This window comes from Microcebus murinus, chromosome 1, assembly GCF_040939455.1.
Source record: "Microcebus murinus isolate Inina chromosome 1, M.murinus_Inina_mat1.0, whole genome shotgun sequence".
NCBI classification, from domain to species: Eukaryota; Metazoa; Chordata; class Mammalia; order Primates; family Cheirogaleidae; genus Microcebus; species Microcebus murinus.
In genome coordinates, this window is record NC_134104.1 from 114,569,587 (window position 1) to 114,591,732 (window position 22,146).

Sequence of the window (22,146 nt, forward strand, 5' to 3'; positions counted from 1 at the left end):
TTTTTGGCAGATTTCTCAGGATATACATATGTTCTCAATAAAGATGATTGATAAATATTTTCCACTTTATCGTCTTAACAAATATAATAAATACTAATGGAAATATTTAGCAATCCCATTCACACTGAAAAATTCCAACAGCATGCTGAACACTAGCAAAAGAATTCAAACATGAAAAATAGGGGAGCAAGCAAGTTGGAAAAGATATCTAGCAAGAATTCAGTGACTATAAAAAGCAGATCATTTTTAATATGCCACTCTAAACAATGCCTTCTACTGACACATAGGGATTTTGAAATTTTCCAGACTGATAAAAACTTAGCAGTCTTCCTTTTTGCTTAATTTTTTTCAAGTTCTAATCTCTTACTCTAAATTTCTCTCAGCTGAAATACCTACATTTTTCTCTATTTTCCCTCTCAGTTACATATCTGCATAGAGAATATACTCTTTACTGGACCTTTAGGAAGAATGAATTTAATCAATCATATTCTTCAATAAATATATTTGTTAAATCTGAAACTTTTTTCATTAATCAAAAAACTGTAATTATGAAGTGACAAGAACATTGGAATTCTGGTTGTGGCAGTCAAAGAGAAAAAGATCATGAAACTGATTTCCTTGTTCTGTCTCAGTGGGGAAGAAGGGAGCAAGGGTAGATTATGTGAGAGAATGAACACTGCGACCTCAAATTCTCCCTACCAAGAAGAATCTCTACTTTCTCCAAACCAGGGAAACTAGAGAGAAAAATCTGAGGATTAGCCTCTTCTGACAACTACCTCTTCCTCCAACAACTGCCATTGCTGCTGCCATTGTTTTTACTTTTAGTTGTGATACTAATGTGGGTGTTGGTATGCAAGTGGGTAAAGGTGTGAGAATGAAAGGAAAAAGGAAGGAAGGAAGGGAGAGAGGGAAGGAGGAAGGAAGGGAGGGTAAGAGAGGAAGAAAAGGAGGAAAGAAAGGAAAGAAAGAAAGAAAGAAAGAGAGAGAGAAAGAGAGAGGGAGGGAGGGAGGGAGGGAGGGAAATAAAGGTAAGGAGAGAAAACCAGATATTGAGAATGTTTTTGTCATTATGACTATTCATATATTGTAAGCTTTGATGATATTCAATAAATATAAAATAATAGCTAAATGATACAAAATAATCTATATGGAACCTAAATGAATCATTTCAAAGATTATTTGTGATAAAACTTTATTATAGGAAAGGAATAAAGAGTTTACATCAAATCATGAAGTCCAATTGTCAAAACTGATTCTAATGTGTTTACAACTATAATATCCCATCATTATAGAAGGCAAATTAGGTAGAGATTTTACATAATCAAAGCCTTGCTCTGCTATTCTAATTAAGCTTCATTTGTGTTCCTTGCTATAGTCATTCCTATAGTCATTCATTCTATGGGCATATTAAGACAGAAATAACACAGCATGAGCAATGCAAAAAATAAAATACCAACACAGATGGAAAGAATAAATGGTACTAATAAAAAGAACATTCAGAATGAATTTAGAGTATAGAAAACTACTAAATACAGTACCTACATTAGGAGGGGTCAAATCTGCATTTCACGAAGCAAAATAGGAAAGTATTATATATTATGAGACAGATAATGATAGACCACACACAAGACAAGTAATGAATACTGTAATTTTTTTCATGTACACTAAAAACATTAAAAAGAGAACAATACTCAAGTCAAACTGGAGCTTTCAAAGGAGGAAAAAAAGCTATAAACTATTTTTTCCAATAGATAATTCATTGTCCATACTGATGATCGAGTTATGTTATGTCATCATTTATGAGAATATTTTAAATGTATAATAGTTTTCACTAACCTCTTAGGAAGAAATGACAGATAAGATTTACTCCAGTATTCTCTTTTAACCAAAACCAACAACCACTTTCTAAAACTGCAGATTTTTAATGGATGCATATGCCTACACACACTAAATTTCATCTCCTACCACAAATCCCCTACCTCTGACAGTGAAGTAGGGCAATACCATAAGATAAATATGTGAGTCAATTAAAGGTAGAAAGACATACCTTCCAATAAATTCATATCGATGTCATTATTATCAGGCTTGTGTAGGCAGGGGTATGTGTTAAACAGATTAGCAACAAAGGCTAAATTAAGTTTAGGATTTCCTGAAACCACATCTGCAGGAGTAACAAACTGTCTGCAGCCCAATTTGTCTGCTTCTTGAAGCATGAATCCAGCACGCTTCAGGTCATTTTTCTCCTAAACAATAAAATGAAACAAAAATGGTCACATCTGAAATTTTGATTGGCATAATTTTTTACTGACAAAAATACTTAAAGGCAAAAATACTGTAAAAATACAGTAAAAATATTTTTACTGACAAAAATACTTAAATTACTTTCTGCAAATAATAACAACTCAAAATAAGATCAGAATGTGCAGGAATTCCAAATTACCTTCCCCATTTCTTTTAAATCAAAAAGAACAAGTCTGTGAGTATTCTTGCTGGAATCAGAGTTATATATCACCCTCATTGCTGAAATACTTTAAGAAACCCAAATATTGTATCAATAAACTCCAACTGGTAAAATCGTAGGTAACTTTTTCAAGGCCAACTAGTAGAGAACCTCTGGATAACAAGCTCAGTTGTTACGCCCATTCTACACTGAGTGATATTTCTAGTAGACTCTTTTCTCAATGAAAAACAAGTTGGAATACATATAAAAATTATGAAAATCAAAGGGAATGCACCTTTCATAATTGCAAAATCCTGGAAACAAATGAAACAAGCCAATATCTATAAACAGAAGAGTAAATGAATGAATTGGTATATTCACACAATGATATATAACAATGCGGATGACTTAGAGATATAAGTTCAAAAATAAGTACCAGAAATTTAAGTACATGATATTTTTATATACAGTTAAAAAGTAAAATAAAATATTTAATTTTGTAAGGAATATATATGGATGAAGGGAAACTATATGAAAAGGAAAGCAAAAGAACAATGAACACAAGATTAAGGGTGGTGGTTACCACACTGGGATGAGGCAGAGATGGAATAGAGAAGAACTGCACAGCTAAGTGTGAATTAATATCAAGGTCTTAGTTTTCTTGTTGGTTTGAGAGTTTGTGCGGCTTATTACAACTTCAAAAGAAACAACAAACAAAAATAAATAAAAAGGGGCATGATAAGAGTATACCATGACCAAGGATTATAAGCTATTTAATTCTGTACACCACAGTTGCAAAAAAGTAAAAATGCAAATGAAATCAGAGAAAATGATAGATTCCACATTATTAAACAATGAAAAGTTACCAAAGTAGATATCAACAAATCACAATATGGGGACCTTACTTAGATCTTACTTCAAATACACTATGAAAAGAAAATTTGACATTTATGAGGCAATTGCAAATATCAATGTTGACTAGGTATTTTGATTATATTACATATTGTTAACTTTTTTTTTTTTGGGAGACAGAGTCTCACTTTTGTTGCCCTGGCTAGAGTGAGTGCCGTGGCGTCAGCCTAGCTCACAGCAACCTCAAACTCCTGGGCTCAAGCGATCCTCCTGCCTCAGCCTCCCGAGTAACTGGGACTACAGGCATGCACCACCATGCCCGGCTAATTTTTTGTATATATATTTTTAGTTGGTCAATTAATTTCTTTCTATTTTTAGTAGAGACGGGGTCTCGCTCAGGATGGTTTCGAACTCCCAACCTGGAGCAATCCGACCGCCTCGGCCTCCCAGAGTGCTAGGATTACAGGCGTGAGCCACCGCGCCCGGCCATATTGTTAACTTTTTTAGGTATAAGATAATGTTTAATACTAAACAAGTATATTTATCTTAGAAATACATATTGAAATATTTATCAATGAAATGGTATGATGTCTAGGATTTGTTTCAAAATAATACAGGAGAGGAGGGAAACTGATAGGTAATAAATGAAATAACGTTGACAGTGAGTTGACAGATGTTGAAACTGCAGGATGGGTACGTGATAGTTTAGTATACTACATCTATCCACTTTTGAATGTATTCAAAATCCTCCATAAGTTTAAGTTCTTAATTTTTTGACTAATTTGCAAACTGCCTAATTTGTAATACTAAGTTTCTGAGATATTTCATTATAATAATGTGAGATATAATTATTAATGACTCAAGTTGCCTTTAAAACCAAATATTATGGATACTGCACTTAAGTACTTAACATACTTTAATATAATCTATATTCTGATGACATTTTAATGTTTAGATAGAACCATGCCTGGTATTTACAACTTATGCTGAAAGAATGAGATTCTCGGGAAATGTGTTTGGTGGGTAAGGATCTGTACCAGACTTTCCTACACCATAAATACTAGGAATTTCCATCTTTTGTGTATTTCCAAATATAAGCTAGTAAAACTGATAATCAGTTGTTTAGCAATGTAATCACAGCTTGTTGCTCCTTTTCCTGGTACATATTGACAGTCACAAAAGCACCCTGGTGAGTTCCAATTGCATTGCACCAGGGAAACATGAATGTAGAACTGATTCCACAAATACTCAAGGTCGGAATTCTGCAATTCCCTTTCTTCAGTCATGACAGCCAGATGGCTTAACATGGAGCCTGGGGTATAAAAAACTTCTGAAGAACAAAAAGCCAAGCTTTAATGAAGGGCTGAGGGCTCCACCAGGGAATGCTGCCTGTAGAGAATTGTGCTCTAAATTTGACAGTACTCACTAGTCAAATACACAGAAAGTGTAACAGTGCTTACCAGAGCTGGGGGAAGAGAAGAATGGGGTTATTGTTTAATGGATACAGAATTTCACTACAGGATGATGAAAGATTCTAGAGATGGAAAGTGGTGATAGTCGCACAACAACATGAATGTACTGAATGCCACTGAACTGTATACTTAAAAATAGTAAGTTTATGATATGTATATTTTACCACAATATACAAAAAAAGTTAAAACTACACTCACATTAAATCCTGAAAGGTCAATGGCAATGGCAGGTCCATCTCCCCGGTCACCTTTAGGGGCAATCTGATTAAGCAGATGAAAATAGGCTCTCGAATCCTTCAAGGAAAGATCAGAAGTAACATTTTAAAATGAACAAAATCATCATTGAATTTAGGAAAAAAGTGCTCAAACTGAGGAAACTGCCCCCATTTCAAAGAATGAAATAACAACCTAGTAAGCTTAATAATATAGAATTACTTGTGGGGTCCTGGTTGCACTGTGCTATTTCACTTTTCAGAGTGTCCAGCAACGCTGTTCCCTACACTTGGGGATAACCTCTTTCACTTTTGTCATTTGTTTGCATACTCAAGCATCAGTTAAGATTCAGGTCAAGCATTATCTCCTGAAAGCCTTCCCTGGATTGCCTAGAATGAACTAAGTACCCTCCTCTTTATTGTATAGCACCCCTTGCCTACCTCAATAAAGTGACCACACTGTATTAAATCATCCAATGTAGTCATCTCCAAAGATGGCTGTCATAATTCTTCCCCACAAATACATGTACCTCCTTGCATCAAAAGGCAAAAGGTATTTCCCCTTCCCCTTAATTTGGACTGGCCTTGTGATTCACTTTGACCAATGAAATGTTGTGAAAATGATGTTCTGGGGTTTCCAAGACTAAATCTTAAGAGCTGCTGCTTCTTCCCTCTTGAAGTTAACCTCCATCTAAGAAGTCCAACTATCTGACTGCTGCCAGCCCAAGCAAGCCGTGTGGAGCAGTCCTGTGGAGGAACCCTATGGCACCAGACATGTGACTGATGCCTTTGGGCACCTTCCAGATAGCCCTGACAGCTAAATGTAACTGAGTTAGTGATCCCACCCATGTGAAACAGAACCACCCAGCCCGGCCACAAAGTGATGAGATATAATAAATTATTTTAAGCCAGTAAGTTTTACATGGTTTGTTATACAGTAATAGAAAACTGAAATATCCATCTACCAGGTGTTTGTCTCCTTATATAATTGGTAAGCATCCCAAGAGCTGAGTCTTTGTATCCCCTGAGCATAATGCCCCACAGGAGGGGCTTTATAAATGTCTGATAAGCTGAATTTTAAGAGAATTCAGAATAAGAGAAAAATCCCAAAATAAACTTTTAAATCAGTAGATAATAGTTGAAATTGGAGAAATACAATGTTACTTCAAAGCAAGAGACTGACATCAAAGCCATTATGGAAAAAACATAACCTGGCTGAAGTGGTAACATATCTAAAGGAGGAATAAGAATTAGAGCCAGCACTGAATACCATGGGGAAAACAAAAGCATGGAGAAGAAAAAAGTTTATGAGGACTCAGTTTGGCAATGTGCACCAAGGCAATGACCGTGGGAGAGTTATGGTTAGGCAAAAGTGAATGTTATAGTTTCCCTGACAAGGTTCTCCCAGTAGAAATGGAAGTGTTTCAAACTACTTTGACTGAGATAACATCCCTTATGATCCGTTTTTTCTACTGATCCCCTTTGTTCCCTGTGCCTTCAGATAATTGGTTTCCTGTTAGCTGCTTATTGACAAAGTGAAACTTAGAGTGTTGAATTCACAGGGCCCACAAGTTCAGCAAACAGATGTAATTCTCAGTCCAAATCAATGGACTGATATCTTTGTTATAATCTAGTAGACCTGTGGCATATAAAATGGGAAAGAATGCTTTAATTCGCTGAGGCTCACCTTGCCCTTGTCAGAATAGCTATTATTAAAAGTCCAAAAACAATAGATGCTGGAGTGGATGCAGAGAGACAGCAATGCTTATACACTGTTGGTGGGACTGCAAATTAGTACAACCTCTATGGAAAACAGTATGGAGGTTTCTTAAAGAACTAAAAGTAGACCTACCATTCAACCCAGCAATCCCACTAATGGGTATCTACCCAAAAGATGTCATTTTATCAAAAAGACACCTGCACTTGAATGTTGATTGCAGCACAATCCAGTTACAAAGATGTGGAATCAACCTAAGTGCCCATCAATTCATGAGTGGATTAACAAAATGTGTTGTACACACCGTGGAGTACTACTCAGCCATAAAAAGAAATGAATTAATGTCTTTTGCAGCAATTGGGAAGGAACTGGAGACCATTATCCTAAGTGAAGTATCTCAAGAATAGAAAAATACCACACATACTCTCTAATAATTTGGAACTAATTGATGGGTACACGTGGGCCCAGAGCGAAGGAAAATTCACTGAAAATCAAGAAGGAGGGGAGGGAAGAAGGGCAGGGATAAAAACCTACCTAACAGGTACAGTGAACACTATTCAGGTGATGGGCACACTTACAGCCCTGACTTAAGCATTATAAAAGCTATCCATGTAACAAAAACATTTGTACCCCCTCAATATTTTGAAATTTTAAAAAATTTTGCTGAGGCTAGCAAATTTGAACATTACAATATAAACCTTAATGTCTTGGCTGAAGTTGTTGATGGTACGCCATCCTGCATTGGTCAGATGGTAGTTCACCCATCGCAACAGTAACTCCTCAGGAGAAAGCTTCATCAGCTCCTCTAGATCCTCACCTTCATTCAGCAATGCAATCAAAGCTGAGAGGAAAATACTCAAATGTAATTTCTTCCCATAGTGATTACATGTCGATGAATAGTAAATATGTCTATGATCAAACCTTCATTTCTGGAAATCTCAATATCAGCAAAAAGACCAACTTTGATGATCTGCCAAAGAAGTCCCAACACCAAGTGAGGTTTTCCTTCTTTGAGATCCTGTGCACCAATGTTGACCACTGTACAACCAATGGCTGAGGCAGAATTCAGGGCCAGATTTAAATTTTCCTAAATTGCCAAAAGAAAAATACATGTGAAGAAGTACTTTCTAAAGTTAGCTATAAGAAACAACAGATTGAAGAAATCTTAGATTTTTAAACATAATATTTATACGACCAAAATATCACTACTCAAAAAACAATCCATGTGGTTTTAACTATTACCTGTATATGCCAATGACTTTCAAATCCATATCTCTAAGCCCACACCTCCTCCAGGCCCCCACTCTAAGCTCTCTACATCTATGTATACACTTGGTTATGTCCGCCTGGATATTCTACGAGTACCTCTAACTCAGCATGTCCAAAACTAGCAAATTTTTTCATCATGCTTCCCTGGTGCTTCCTCTCATCCCTATTAAAACGGGCTCTTCTTTATTTATTTACTGTCTTCGTTGATAGGACCAATCTTCATTCTTGTCTCATTTCTTCCTAAGCTAGAAATCTAAACAAAATCCTTGTTGCTCCTTGCTTCTCACATTTAGTCACCAATTTCTGTCAATTCCCCCTTATAAATACCTCTGAAAAATGTCAGTGCTTTTCTTCAATAGTTTCTTAACTTCCTTCCTAATAACCATCCTTAGACTTACTCTCTCCAGTATATCTTCTACAATGCTCTGCTACTGGTGATCTTAGCAAAATATAAATTTGATAGTGTTTCTAAACTTTAAAACCCTTCAAATGTTTCCTGTCCCTCCCACTATTTCCTCTTCTCCCTCTGTTCCAGCTATACAGGGCCTTTGAACTTGCTGTCCCCTCTGCCTAGAACACGTTTCCACGAAATATCCACAATTACTTTAACACTCTGCTCAAATGCACCTAATTTGTGCAGCCTTCTCTGACCAGCCTACACAACATAGCAGCATCACCCCACCCATGCTGTTACTCGTTATTCCCTATTTTACTCCTTATCATTCTTTGGCATATTATATACTTACTTGTTTCTTATTATATCTCCCCCAATTAAGAGTCTGAGCTCTATAACAGCAGGAGTTTTGATCTGTTTGGAGCTGCTTCCCCAGTACTTAAGCACATAGTATGTGTTCAAAATATTAATAAATGGATGAAAAAGAGTGAATGAAGGCATAGAGGGAAAGGAGAGGGTTAAGTTCACATCCTTAGTGGGGATAATCAAAAACCCTCAGGATTTGACTCTGGCCTCATCTCCCACCATTCCACATGTACAGTCTCCTTTCCCTTGGCCTGTAACACTCCCCTTTCCTCAAGTCACAAGCTCATTCCTCAAATCAAGCACTATCTCTTTTATTAAGATTTTCTTTAGGCTGGGTGTGGTGGCTCACACCTGTAATTCTAGCACCCTGGGAGGAGGAGGTAGGAGGATGGCTTGAAGTCAGGAGTTCGAGACCAGCCTGAGCAAGAGTGAGATCCTGTCTTTACTAAAAATAGAAAAAAATTTTAAAAAAAATTTCCCTCAATCATCTTTCTACACAAAATTAGTTACTCCCTTCCCTATACTATCATACATTTTTGTATATAAGCCTTGCATATACTCAAAAAGAAAGAATGAAGGGAATTAACATTTATATAATATTACATTACATAAATATTATATTTGAATGACTTTCCCCTAGAAACTTCAGTACTATCAGTTTATTGGGGTTGAGTTGATGATATTTTCATTTCTGTAAAGTCCTCATTTGGAAGCACTTCTTTAAAAACTGATGTGCACGGCCGGGCGCGGTGGCTCACGCCTGTAATCCTAGCTCTCTGGAAGGCCGAGGCGGGCGGATCGTTTGAGTTCAGGAGTTCGAAACCAACCTGAGCAAGAGCGAGACCCCGTCTCTACTAGAAATAGAAAGAAATTAATTGGCCAACTAATATATATATATAAAAAAAATAATTAGCCGGGCATGGTGGCACATGCCTGTAGTCCCAGCTACTCAGGAGGCTGAGGCAGAAGGATCGCTTGAGCCCAGGAGTTTGAGGTTGCTGTGAGCTAGGCTGACGCCACGACACTCACTCTAGCCTGGGCAGCAAAGTGAGACTCTCTCAAAAAAAAAAAAAAAAAGTGATGTGCAATTCAGTTTTAATTCCAGCGAATTTTAAAAGTCTTAAGATAGAATTTTTTGAATTTGTGTGAAGCAGGGTCTCGCTTTGTTGCCTAGGTTGAAGTGCAGTGGTGTGATGATAGCTCACTGTACCTTTGAACTCCTAGGCTCAAGCCATTCTCTCCTCTCAGCCTTCTGAGTAGCTAGGGCTACAGGTACACACCACCACACCCGACTAATCTTTAAAAAATTCTTTGTAGAGACAAGTGGTCTTGCTGTGTTGCCCAGGCTGGTCTCAAACTCCTGGCCTCTAGTGATCCTCCTGTCTCGGTCTCCCAAAGCACTGGAATTGCAGGTGTGCGCCACCATGCCTGGCCGGAAGATGAATTTTCACAGATGAGAAAACTACAGCACTGATAGGTAACACAGTGGCAGAGGCCAGGTATGATCCAGTGGTCTCCAGAGCTCATCCTCTTAATCAGCATGCTATACCGCCATTGTCATATGGTGGTAGTAATAGCAACTACTTAATGGGTTGGTCACAACAGCAACAAAGTACAGAGGTTCTCAAAGCATAGTGAACATTTCAGTGGATTCCCCTTGCAGTATACTAAAGCAATTTATCTTGCTGGGCTCCAAGTAAATGACTGTATCTCTTGAGGATCAGTCTGGGGTGATTAAAGTAAGCATTTGAAATTATTTTTGTTGTAATATTAAGCAATGTTCATTTAAATACAGTTCTCCCAAAAGCAGCAGGACCAGAGAATCCTTTAATATCTTTATAACCTCATTATTCACAAATACACATGCTAAATATGAAAATACTATCAGTAAATTGCAGATATTTTGTGGAAATCTTAGAAGATTTTTAATAGCTTCGGATCCTTTTAAGTTACCTTAAATTAAATGAATACAACTTTCAAGAGAAAGCTTCTGCCAATTTAGCCTTGGCCACTAATATTTTTCTGTCTTTTCTTCTGAGAGCATAAAGGATTTTTGCTTCAGTTGTGACTCCCCTGAATACATCATCAGGGAAAAGAACTAGACTGAAAATGATTCCAATAATATTATTAATTTCACAATAACCCATTTCATGTGCAATTGACAGCATGATACTGTGGGCCAAAAGAAATATGTAACTTCATTAAATTGATTGTAATAACTAGTAAGAATCAAAACTTTTTATCACGAGTCTCAGCTTAGACACTGACAGATCACTCCTTACTATTTACATTAACATGATTTTGTGTGTTGTTCTGCATGTCTTCACTGGAATAAATTTATTATTCCTCTGTCTTCATTAGCATGATTTTATTCTTCTAGGAGTTTTAAGCCTAGGCAAAAGGTTTGGTTTTTCATTGCAGGCACTACCTAGATCCATTCACTCTGCAATGGAAAATATCAATAGACAGTTTATACTCTAAGATTCTTTGACTTCCTCACCTTAAAAACCTCTTCTTGCTTTTTCTATCAGTCTTGGATTATTATATTGAGGTATTTACCAATCTGAATCAGACTCCTCTCTCATATTGAAAGATCTACCTTAAACCATAATTCCATTTCTCAAATGCTTCCCTCACCTTCCACTGGCATCAAACAATTATTCATTTATGAAATAATAATAATATAACCTTAATACTACTAGCTTAAATAAAGAAGACCATCCAGAGTACTTTTATTGTTAATTTCATTCATTACAAAATGCAACTGAATTTTTATTTGATAAAAACCCAGTATTTACAGAAAAATAAAATTATATATCAAAGATTCTCTCTGAGTCTAAACATACACTTATAAAGGTCTTATATTTCTCAGCATAGTAATGTGATTATAAGCAAAGGGAAAATACTTACAGAAATAGTGAAGGGAGTGAGTTTTTTCTTATTAATAGCTCTTTCATCAATTGTATCTGGTTCAGATAAATTGATCATTTTGCTAAAGAAAAAATCAGAATAATTCAGGTTAAAACTCCTAGAAACATTTTTAGCTTATTATTGCAAGCAGCCATAACAATTAATTTCTTTAAAATATTAAACTGTAGGCCAGGCACATCGGCACATGCATGTAGTCCCAGCTACTTGGAAGGCTGAGGCGGGAGGATTTCTTGAGTCAGGAGTTTGAGGCTAGCCTGGACAACACAACAAGACTCCATCTCAAAAAAAAAAATTCAACTATAATTCATGTCAGAAACTTTATTTTTAAAATCTAAGAAATATACCTTATCTTAAAACAAATCCATCACTCACATAAATAGTAATCTTAGCATTTTCACCTTTTAAAAAAAAATTTTTTTTTGGCGACAGGGTCTTGCTCTGTTACCCAGAGTGGAGTGCAGTGGCACGATCATAATCACTGAAGCCTTGAACTCCTAGGCTCAAGTGATCCTCCTGCCTCTGCCTCCTGAGCAGTTACAACTATAGGCACATGCCATCATGCCTGCTAATTTTTATTTAATTTTTTTAGAGACAGGGTCTTGTTATATTGCCCAAGCTGGTCTTGACATCCTGGCCTCAAGTGATCCTGCCACCTTGGTCTTCCAGTGTGCTAGGGATTACAGGTGTGAGCCACTGTGCCCAACCTCTCATTTTTCTTAACTATCCTGCAGTTTTTTTTATGTGAATCTTGTCTTTATTCACTTAATGATCATCAATATTCAGCACTCTTAAATATAAACAAATAAATTCTCAAGAAGCCAAATTTCATAAAGTAGTATCAACACTGTTAAGATTACTGGTGTTACAGAAAGATGAGGCGTCAGAGATTTCATGTAAGACATAATTCAGCCATCTGAATTATTTCTGGTATCAACTGGTATCATGTACTTGGGTAGGTTTTCTTTTCCTTTTTAAGTAAAAACAGAAAAAAGACTGAAAGAAATGTTCCAGATGTTAATAATTAATTATGAGGGGTAACAATATTTGTGATGGTTATTTTCCTCTTTGCAAGTTTTCTATATTTTTATAAACTTAAGGAAAAAAGACATTTGCTTTGTACAAAGAAGTACGCTGGGACTATATACACATAACAAAGACAAAGACATGCTGAGAGTTTACAATCTACTGAGCAGAAATGACTACAAAGAACTAAGGATAACACAAGGCTGAATAAAAAGATTCTTTTCATTTAGGTACAAATGAGGTTATGTCTTCCTTTTGCATTTCCTCATGTTTCCATTACAGTCAGTAATCAACATTCCCTCCCTGGGAAGTAAAAAAGAAAACCTGTGAACATTTTAAAATGTATCAGAGGAATAACTCAAAAGCTTCCTGGCATTATTTTACATAGAGATGTAAAAGGCACCAGAAAAATAAGAGACTGCATTTGAAAGAAAATTTTGGAAAATTTCCAATACATATACAGTAGTACTTAATTTTCTACATAGGATAAATCCTTCAAAACCTAAGTAGCTACTAATTCCAACAGATAACAGATTCACTGAATAATAGTTTCATGGAATGCTCATCAATGGGGACAGAAAGAATATAGCTCTCTTGCCAGGCGCAGTGGCTCACGCCTGCAATCCTACCACACTTTGGGAGGTCGAGGCAGGAGGATTGCTTGAGACCAGGAGTTTGAGATCAGCCTGAGCAAGATAGCAAGACCCCATCTCCACAAAAAAAATAGAAAAATTAGCCAGGCATGGTGACGTGTATCTATAGTCCCAGCTACTTGGAAAGGTGAGGTGGAAGAATCACTTGAGCCCAGGAGTTTGAGGTTGCAGTGACCTATTATGATACCACTGCACTCTAGCCTGGGCAACAGAATGAGTCCCTGTCTCAAAATTAATTAAAAATAATTAAATAAATATATATATTTAAAAAAGAACATAACACCCTGAACCAGATACTAAACTCACCAAAGAAGGATGCCATCTGCAAGTGATTTGAAAAGACTGCCATCATTGGGATTCATGGGTAGAAGATGCTTACAGTCAGGGTCATTCTCCAGGGCTTTGTTTATCCAGTTAACAAAAGCCACTTTTTCTTCCTCTGAAAAGAGAAAATCTTGGTAGGCAAATCCCATTTGACAAACTCTATCACACTACAAAGACATACTTGTTAATTTCTGCTCAAAGATAATAAATGACTATTATTAAAACACTACAGGGTTTAAGAAAAGAAGCAAGGTGAATTCATTCCACTTCTTCATTTCACCATATTAGAGGGGAGGAAGGTATATATTTTAAAAGAACACAATAAATATTTGGTTTGATTCGAAGATCTTTCCAAATATTTATTGCTTCTGCAGTCAAATGTACTATCACTGAGCTATACCCCCGCACCCATTGCCTCTGAAATTTAATGAATCAGAAAGAGACCAGAAAATAAGTAAATATATATACATTTAAATAATGAAAAAATACAACAAACAAATATCTATGGCAATAAATTTCACCCCTCAAAAAAGATTTAGAGAGCTATGATTTTTGGCCTACAACAGAAATACTAAATTCAGTCAAGAGTTATTAAAATGAATAAAACAGCTCCATTTCTGTAGAATTTTTACTATAAGAAAACTGACACAAATCTAGATACCGAACTACTCTTGGCCATCATCATCAACTTCTCAACATATGGATTCTAGTATGGGTACAGATCTTTAGGCAGAAAATGTCATTGGCCTATGCAGTGGGGCAAATAGGAAGGAGTAAAATTGTTCTACAACTTTATTTTTACACTTACAAAACAATAATAATAATATAAATCTTAAAGGTAAATAATCTACTTTCCCATCAGAGGGTAAATATGCTGGCCTTCCCTATTATTGCCCCAGGTCCTAGAAATAGGTAATTTTTCTAAGGGAAAATTTGGCAGGTACCTCAAAAATTTAATCAATCACACTTATACACACACAGAGTCAATAAAGACACAAACATTTACTAATATTCCTTCTTTGTACATATGATAATCTGCCTTCTTATGTTCTTACCTCACCATACATATCTCCTTAGAGAGACATAGAATCCAGGGATTTAAAGATCAAAGATACTATACCTGCCATCAAAGAATTTTTTAGTGTAATTATAAAACAAATATGCAAAGAAATGCAACATAAGGGATATACAGCACACCACTAGGGATGTATATGCAATGTTTTAAGAATTTAAAGAAAGAATCACTTCTAGTTAGAGTGACCAAGAAAAGGCTTTATGGAGGACATGAAAGACAGGTTTTCAGTAGGTGAAGATGGTCAGGGAAAGGAAGGATGTTCCAGGTATAGGAACCAGAAATGAGATATCACATCACAATCACTAGGATGGCTGTAATTTTAAAAATGGACGAAACCAAGTCTTGGCAAGAATATGAAGAAACTGGAACCCTCATACATTGCTGATGACAATGTGAAATGGTGCAGCCACTTTGGAAAACAGTTTGGCAATTCTTTAAAATGTTAAACAGAGAGTTAACAGAAGATCCAGCAATTCCACTCCTAGGTACATACCTAAGAGAATTCAAAGCCTACGTCCACACAAAAATGTGTTCATGAGTGCTCATATAGCATTATTCATAATAGCCAACAAATGGAAACAAACCAAAAGTTCATCAATTGATGAAAGGATAAACAAAATTTAGTATTACCCACAGAGTGGAATATTCAGCAACAAAAAGGAAATAAGTCCAATATATGCTGCAACATGGATGAACCTTAAAATTATGCTACTGAAGAAGCTTGTCAAATGAAAGGCCACTGCAGGATGATTCCACTTAGATGAAATTTCCAGAATATACAAATCTATAGAAATAGAAAGTAGATTGATGGTTGCAGAGGTTTTGGGAAGGGGGACATGGGGAATGACAGCTAATGAGTATGGAGTTTCTCTTTGGCATGAAAGTGTTCTGAGATTAATAGTGATGACAATTGCATAACTCTGAATATACTGAAAACTATTTAATTGTATGCTTTAAAAGTGTGAATTTCATGCTATGTAAACTATATCTCAATAAAGCTATTTTTTTTTTTTTTTTGAGACAGAGTCTCGCTTTGTTGCCCAGGCTAGAGTGAGTGCCGTGGCGTCAGCCTAGCTCACAGCAACCTCAAACTCCTGGGCTCAAGTGATCCTTCTGCCTCAGCCTCCCGGGTAGCTGGGACTACAGGCATGCGCCACCATGCCCGGCTAATTTTTTATATATATATCAGTTGGCCAATTAATTTCTTTCTATTTATAGTAGAGACGGGGTCTCGCTCTTGCTCAGGCTGGTTTTGAACTCCTGACCTTGAGCAATCCGCCCGCCTCGGCCTCCCAAGAGCTAGGATTACAGGCGTGAGCCACAGCGCCCGGCCGTCAATAAAGCTATTTTTAAAAAAGCCATTAAATATTCTATATCTTCTAGATAATAGTTATATGAGTGTATTCATAGGTAAAAAAAAATCATCCAGCCATTTACTTAGGAATAGTATTAGACTTTATGTACTTTATTATGTATATCTTACACCTCAATAAACAAGTAAACAAAAATCTATGGTGATGAACATCAGAAAAGTTGTTACCTCTGGGAAGGAATCATTACTGGTAAGGGCATAAGGGAGCTGCTCAGGGTGATGGAAGTACCCTGTGTCTTTACCTGGTTGACAGGTACATGAATACTATATACACAGTAAAAATTCATTGAGCTATATACACTTTGATGGATGTATATTATACTTAAATTTTTTATTTTTCCTTTTTTTTTTTTTTAAAAAGCCATTTCAATAGAATTTTAAAGCAGATATTGAGTTAAGGGGTGAATACCTTTCAAAAAGTTGAGGTAGCAGTTACATGCCACTGCCTTTACCACTACTTCCTTAGTGGGAAAGACTGGAAAAAAATTATAACAGATGAGAGAAATCTGTGTGTATCACTAAAGGAAAACCCAAATATGAAAGAAGAGAATCAAGAAGATAATTAACAGATTCAGATCTCAAAGGAAGAGAAAAAAAAATTAGAGGGAATTCTGCCAAAAACTCAAAAAGCATAGTTCTAATTATGTTCATATAAATAAACGGAACTTGGCCAAAGGTTCTTCCACATCTTGACCCTGAGAAGGAAGCTTAGCATGGAGCAAGACACATCATCCTAAGAGTTAATGTGACTCTGGATTTCCCACTGGGCAACAATCCAGTGGTTTTATCAGATCAAGCAAATCAAGTGCTGTGCTCTCTAGTCATTTGGCTGCTTGATAAAAGATGAATCACATATTTCAGCTCTTAGAAAATGGAAGACAAAAATCCTTATATAATGATAAACCTCTTCACCATTTCTAAATGAGGTCTATAAGTCACCGAAAAAGCCATTCAAAAGTCATTATTAAACATGTCCAATGCTTAAATATAAACAGCTTCTATTTTGTTGTATTTGATCTTTTTGATGTAGACTGAGTTTGACACATAGTAGGAATTCATTGGTTTCAACAAGTCTAGGATTTTTTTTATTTGGGCATTTCTGAAACATGCATTTCATATTTAATGTCATGTTATAATTTAGTCTGCAATATTTTTTCCCCTCAATGATACATAAAATAATTGTATGAATCACAATGAATAGCATCTTAGATTTGATGAAATATGGCACTTACTGAATGAATCAATGACTAAAAGATCATATTTAGAGTGGCCAGTTACCTGAATAAGAATGCTGTGTGCCCTCACTGGAAATAGATGAAGTTCCTCCAATAGCAGTAATCCCTTCCCTCTTGTTAATTATTTTTCGGAATGTTTTGCTGATATCTTTGCTTTTTAACTCTTGCATTAGCTGGAATGGAACATAAGTAAAACTGAGACTTGATCAGATAATCATTAAAACCTGGCAACATGAAGGTTATATATTTAGACTTATTTACTTGAAATGATACAAAAATAGATACTAATCAGGTATTCTTGCACATACTACTTATATACACAGATAACTCTCATCATTTTACCAATAACAAAACGGACAAATATTTGCACCCCAAGCACCAGAACAAATTTTGTTATAACTAAGCTTAAATTGAACACACTGAAGTTATTCTTCTTGACTTGCCATAATCTTTTGTACTGAAAACCTAAGAAATAATTAACTACATGCTAAAGATAAATGAATGCCTTAATGAAGGTATTTTCCTGCCTAAACATCTCAAATGCATACATGTTAAATAAGTCAGCTCTTACAGGAAATAACATAGGCTTACAGAAACTCCCTCTTCCAATCATTCTCTCAGTGGACTCTCCAGAGATTGGCAAAACTAAATACAATCAGTTCTCCATGCAACAGCCAAAGTGATTTGTTTTTTTGATGTAATTCCAATCATGTCACTTCACATTCTACTCCTCCCACTTCATTGGCTTCCTATTGCTCTTAGAATAAAAACAAAAAATTCTACAAAGCTCTATGTGACCTGATTCTGACTGACTTCTCCAGTTACATTCCTTACCCTTATCATCTCAGCTCCAGCCACACTAACCCTTTTTACAATTGCTTGAGAGTATCCATCACTTCTGAAGCCACAGGGCCTCTATATATACCGTTACGTCTACCTGCCTCCCATATTATTCATTTTCCCCCAACCCACTTTTATTATTTAACATCTTTCTTCAGAACTCAGGTCAGTCTTCATAGCTTCAAGGACACCTTCCCTGAGTTTCTCCAACCTACCCTCCAAGGTCAATTCCTTCTACTATCAATATAAACTTTCATGGGACCTATACCAGTCTGTCATAGCAATTATCATAGTTGTTATCTTTTGTGTGACTCAGTTTTCCCCACCACATGTAAACTCCATGAAAGCAGGGACCATGTCTTTTTTTGCTCATCACATCATTCACAGTGCCTAGTAAAGTTTCTGGGAAGAGATGAGCTAAAATATTTGCTTAATGAATAAATAATGCAAAACCATATTATTTCATAGATACTTATTCAATTATATTACTAGTCAATAAGCACTGAACTCAACTGCAACTGTTGTTATTCTAGAGAATTAATTACTATTAATATTATCTACACCCGACTTCCATTCCAACAATTTGAGAATGATTTTTATCCCTTTTTTATGAATAATTTGTGGAAATTATTATTATTATAATCATCATTTTAAAGCAAAGCTTTTTATGGCCTCTACAACTGGATCTAACCAAAGCTACCAATGACATTAATTAAAATTCTGCTTGAAACAAAACAATCAGTAGCCAGGACAGAATTAGATTACTTACTGACACAAATTCTTCAAAACTGATTTTGCCATCTTTGTTGTTGTCAGCAACCGCTAGAATTTTCTCCACAATCTCGCGCACCTTGTAGCCAGGCAGAGGAAGGCTTGCTTCCTTAAACAGGTCTTGAAGTTCATAGTCACTAACATACCCACTGTTGTCAATATCTGTAAAGATACATCATGAGCTGTCAAATATCATTTGTATTCTTTGCTGAAGATGTGTACTCAGAAGGCCACTTGGAGGATTCACAGGTATGCAGAACCTTTCATGTTTGTTTCATAAGTGGCAGTAACCTTTCTTCCTACACCTGAACTGTACAGGGTGTGCTATATGCTTTATTTAAAAATTCATTTTTAAATGGAGTTTATCCCCATAGACATAGGGCCACCATATGTATTTTAAGTGATATATATATATATATATATATATTAGCAATATACAAAAGGAAACAACCACCCAGACTTTAACTTCTTGATGAAATATATGAAATGAATCTGCTGGCCAACATTCCATATAAAATATATGCATCATGTAAAATACACATAAGGAGTTTTTGTTCTACATTTAACTTGGTTGCAGTTCTGTTTCATTTGTCAATAATTCATTGCTTTTTCATTACATATTTATGATACCATCATGTATGCTGAATCATGTTTGATGTCATTTTGAGATTAGGTGTTCAAGAAATTCACACCTATATTTGGACTTTTAGAAACAGGTTTCCAGGTGTTTTTAAGTCATCATTGAGATGCCCTTCCCTGGGTTTACCTTAGAAACTAGATATCACTTCTTGACTCAAAACAAAGGTGACACAAAATACTTCTGCCAAGAGTTGGCGGCAGAGGTTTGGATTGTTTTGTTTGTTGCCTGGATCCCCCTTGTATAGGGTTCTCTTTGCTCATCTGGCAATAGTTGCTTTGTTTCCTATATTTCTTTTTCTTCTCAGTAAAAGAGCTCTCATCACTATAACTGAATTAATATTAAGGATAGAAACTTTTCTTTGGACTCTCATATGAAAATTTTAGAATTAATACTGTTCAGAACAATGAAATATTCTAAACTAGAACCACCAATAACCAAAATATTGGTATAATCACAAAAGGCAGCTAAATTACTTGATATTGTAATAATACTGCTTTCTTTGAATTTAGAGCAAAATCTCATTATTACCATACATTACCACTACAGAAATGTTTCCCATAATTCTGAAATATACAAATAGACTAGGCTGGTTTACTTCTGTACCAGCATTATGGTAGGAAATATTTAAAAATAAATAAGATTGAGGAAGATATTTACATGATAACCATCATGCTAAACTAACAAGAATAGGTAAAAGCTAAGGTAAGGCTCTGAAGACAAACATATCTAGGTGTTTAAGATCCTAGTTCCATCCCTACAACCTCTGCGGTTTTGGTGTAATATGATAAAAATAGAAACAAACCACTTAAAGAGCACATATGCTGTACCAAGTGATTTGTTAAGAACTTAACTTACATTATCTCATGAAATCCTTACAACATTGAGGTAGTAGTTACTAGTATTATTTCCATTTTAAAGGTAAGGAAGTAAAGGCTTAAGTTAAATAACCATAAAGATCATAGTTTGAAAAGAAATTAGACTTTCTTACAACTCAACAACAACAAAGCAAACAAACTGATTCAAAAATAGGCAAAGCACTTTAATAGACATTTCTCCAAAGATGACATACAAATGGCCAATAAGCACATGAAGATGCCTAACATGACTAATCATTGGGAAAACGCATACCATGACATACTACTTTATACCCATGAGGATGGCTATTTTCAAAAAACAGAAAATAAGCATTGGTTAGGATATGGAGAAAATGGAATCCTTACACACTGCTGGTGAGAATGTAAGATGGTACATTCACTAGAGAAAACAGTATGGTAGTTCTTCCAAAAATTAAATATAGAATTATCATATAATTGAGCAATTCTGCTTCTGAGTAAACACTCAAAATAACTGAAAGGAATTGAATAGATATTTGTACACCCAGATCATAGCTGCATTATTCACAATAGCCAAAAGGTAGGAATGGTGGGGTGTGGTAGCTCACAACTGTAATCCCAGCACTTTGGGAGGGATCACTTGAGGCTAGGAGTTCTAGACCAGCCTGGGCAACATAGTGAGACTCCATATCTCTACAAAAAATTTAAAAATTAGGCAGGCATGGTGGCATGCACTGTAAGTCTTAGCCACTTGGGAGGCTGAAGCAGAAGGATCACTTGAGCCCAGGAGTTGGAGGCTACAGTGAGCTATTATCACACCAACCCACTCCAGCCTGGACAGCAGAGCAAGACCCCATCTCTTAAAAAGAAAAAAAGTGGAACTAACCCAAATGACCACCAGTGGATGAATGGATAAGCAAAATGTAGTATATACATACAATGGAATACTATTTAGCCTTAAAAAGTTAGGATATTCTGACATATGCTACAACATGGGTGAACTTTGAGGACATTATCCTAAGTAAAATAAGCCAGTCACAAAAAGACAAATATTGTATGATTCTACTTATATGAGGTACCTAGACTGGTGAAATTCACACAGACAGAAGGTAAAATGGTGGTTACTAGGGGCTGGAGGAGGGGGAAATGGGGAATTAATTATTAATGGGTACAAAGTTGCAGTTTGGGAGGATGAAAAGAGTTCTGGAAACGGATGGTGGTAATGGATGCACAACAATGTGAGTGTACTTAATGTCACTATACACCTAAAAATGGTTAAAATGGTAAATTTTGTTATATTTTATCATAATTTCAAAAAGAAAAAAAACAAAGACTTAGTAATATTTTAACTCCACACTTCTCACAGTGGTCCAAAAATACTCCATCTAGTATCTAGTAAGGTTGAATGTGCATATCTCTATGTTTCTGAGAGAAGTGGTCTGGTACAAATTAGCAGACGGCTTGCTGAGTTCATGGGTAACAGTTTATCTTGTAAATAAAGGCAGTAAGTATATATTCTGCTAGTGTTAACACTTCCCTCACAACAAATTATCCTGCTGTCAAAATTGTTCCATCAGTGAATTGTTTATTCAAAATAAGGCCGGGCGCGGTGGCTCAAGCCTGTAATCCTAGCACTCTGGGAGGCCGAGGCGGGCGGATTGCTCGAGGTCAGGAGTTCGAAACCAGCCTGAGCAAGAGCAAGACCCCATCTCTACTGTAATAAATAG

General features: G+C 35.9%; 1 protein-coding gene across 2 annotated transcripts in view; it reads right to left on the reverse strand.

Annotated features, from left to right (window-relative positions):
* PLS1 (plastin 1) overlaps window positions 1-22,146 on the reverse strand; it is a 108,220-nt gene that overhangs the window by 19,336 nt on the left and 66,738 nt on the right. For both annotated transcript variants that reach the window (XM_012762378.2, XM_012762380.3), the window contains exons 3-10: window positions 18,945-19,108; window positions 17,379-17,508; window positions 13,636-13,768; window positions 11,633-11,714; window positions 7,615-7,780; window positions 7,392-7,534; window positions 4,963-5,058; window positions 2,048-2,243 (exon numbers count right to left, since the gene is read on the reverse strand). In XM_012762378.2, coding sequence (XP_012617832.2) covers window positions 2,048-2,243; window positions 4,963-5,058; window positions 7,392-7,534; window positions 7,615-7,780; window positions 11,633-11,714; window positions 13,636-13,768; window positions 17,379-17,508; window positions 18,945-19,108 — 1,110 coding nt within the window. The remainder of the gene's footprint in view (window positions 1-2,047; window positions 2,244-4,962; window positions 5,059-7,391; window positions 7,535-7,614; window positions 7,781-11,632; window positions 11,715-13,635; window positions 13,769-17,378; window positions 17,509-18,944; window positions 19,109-22,146) is intronic.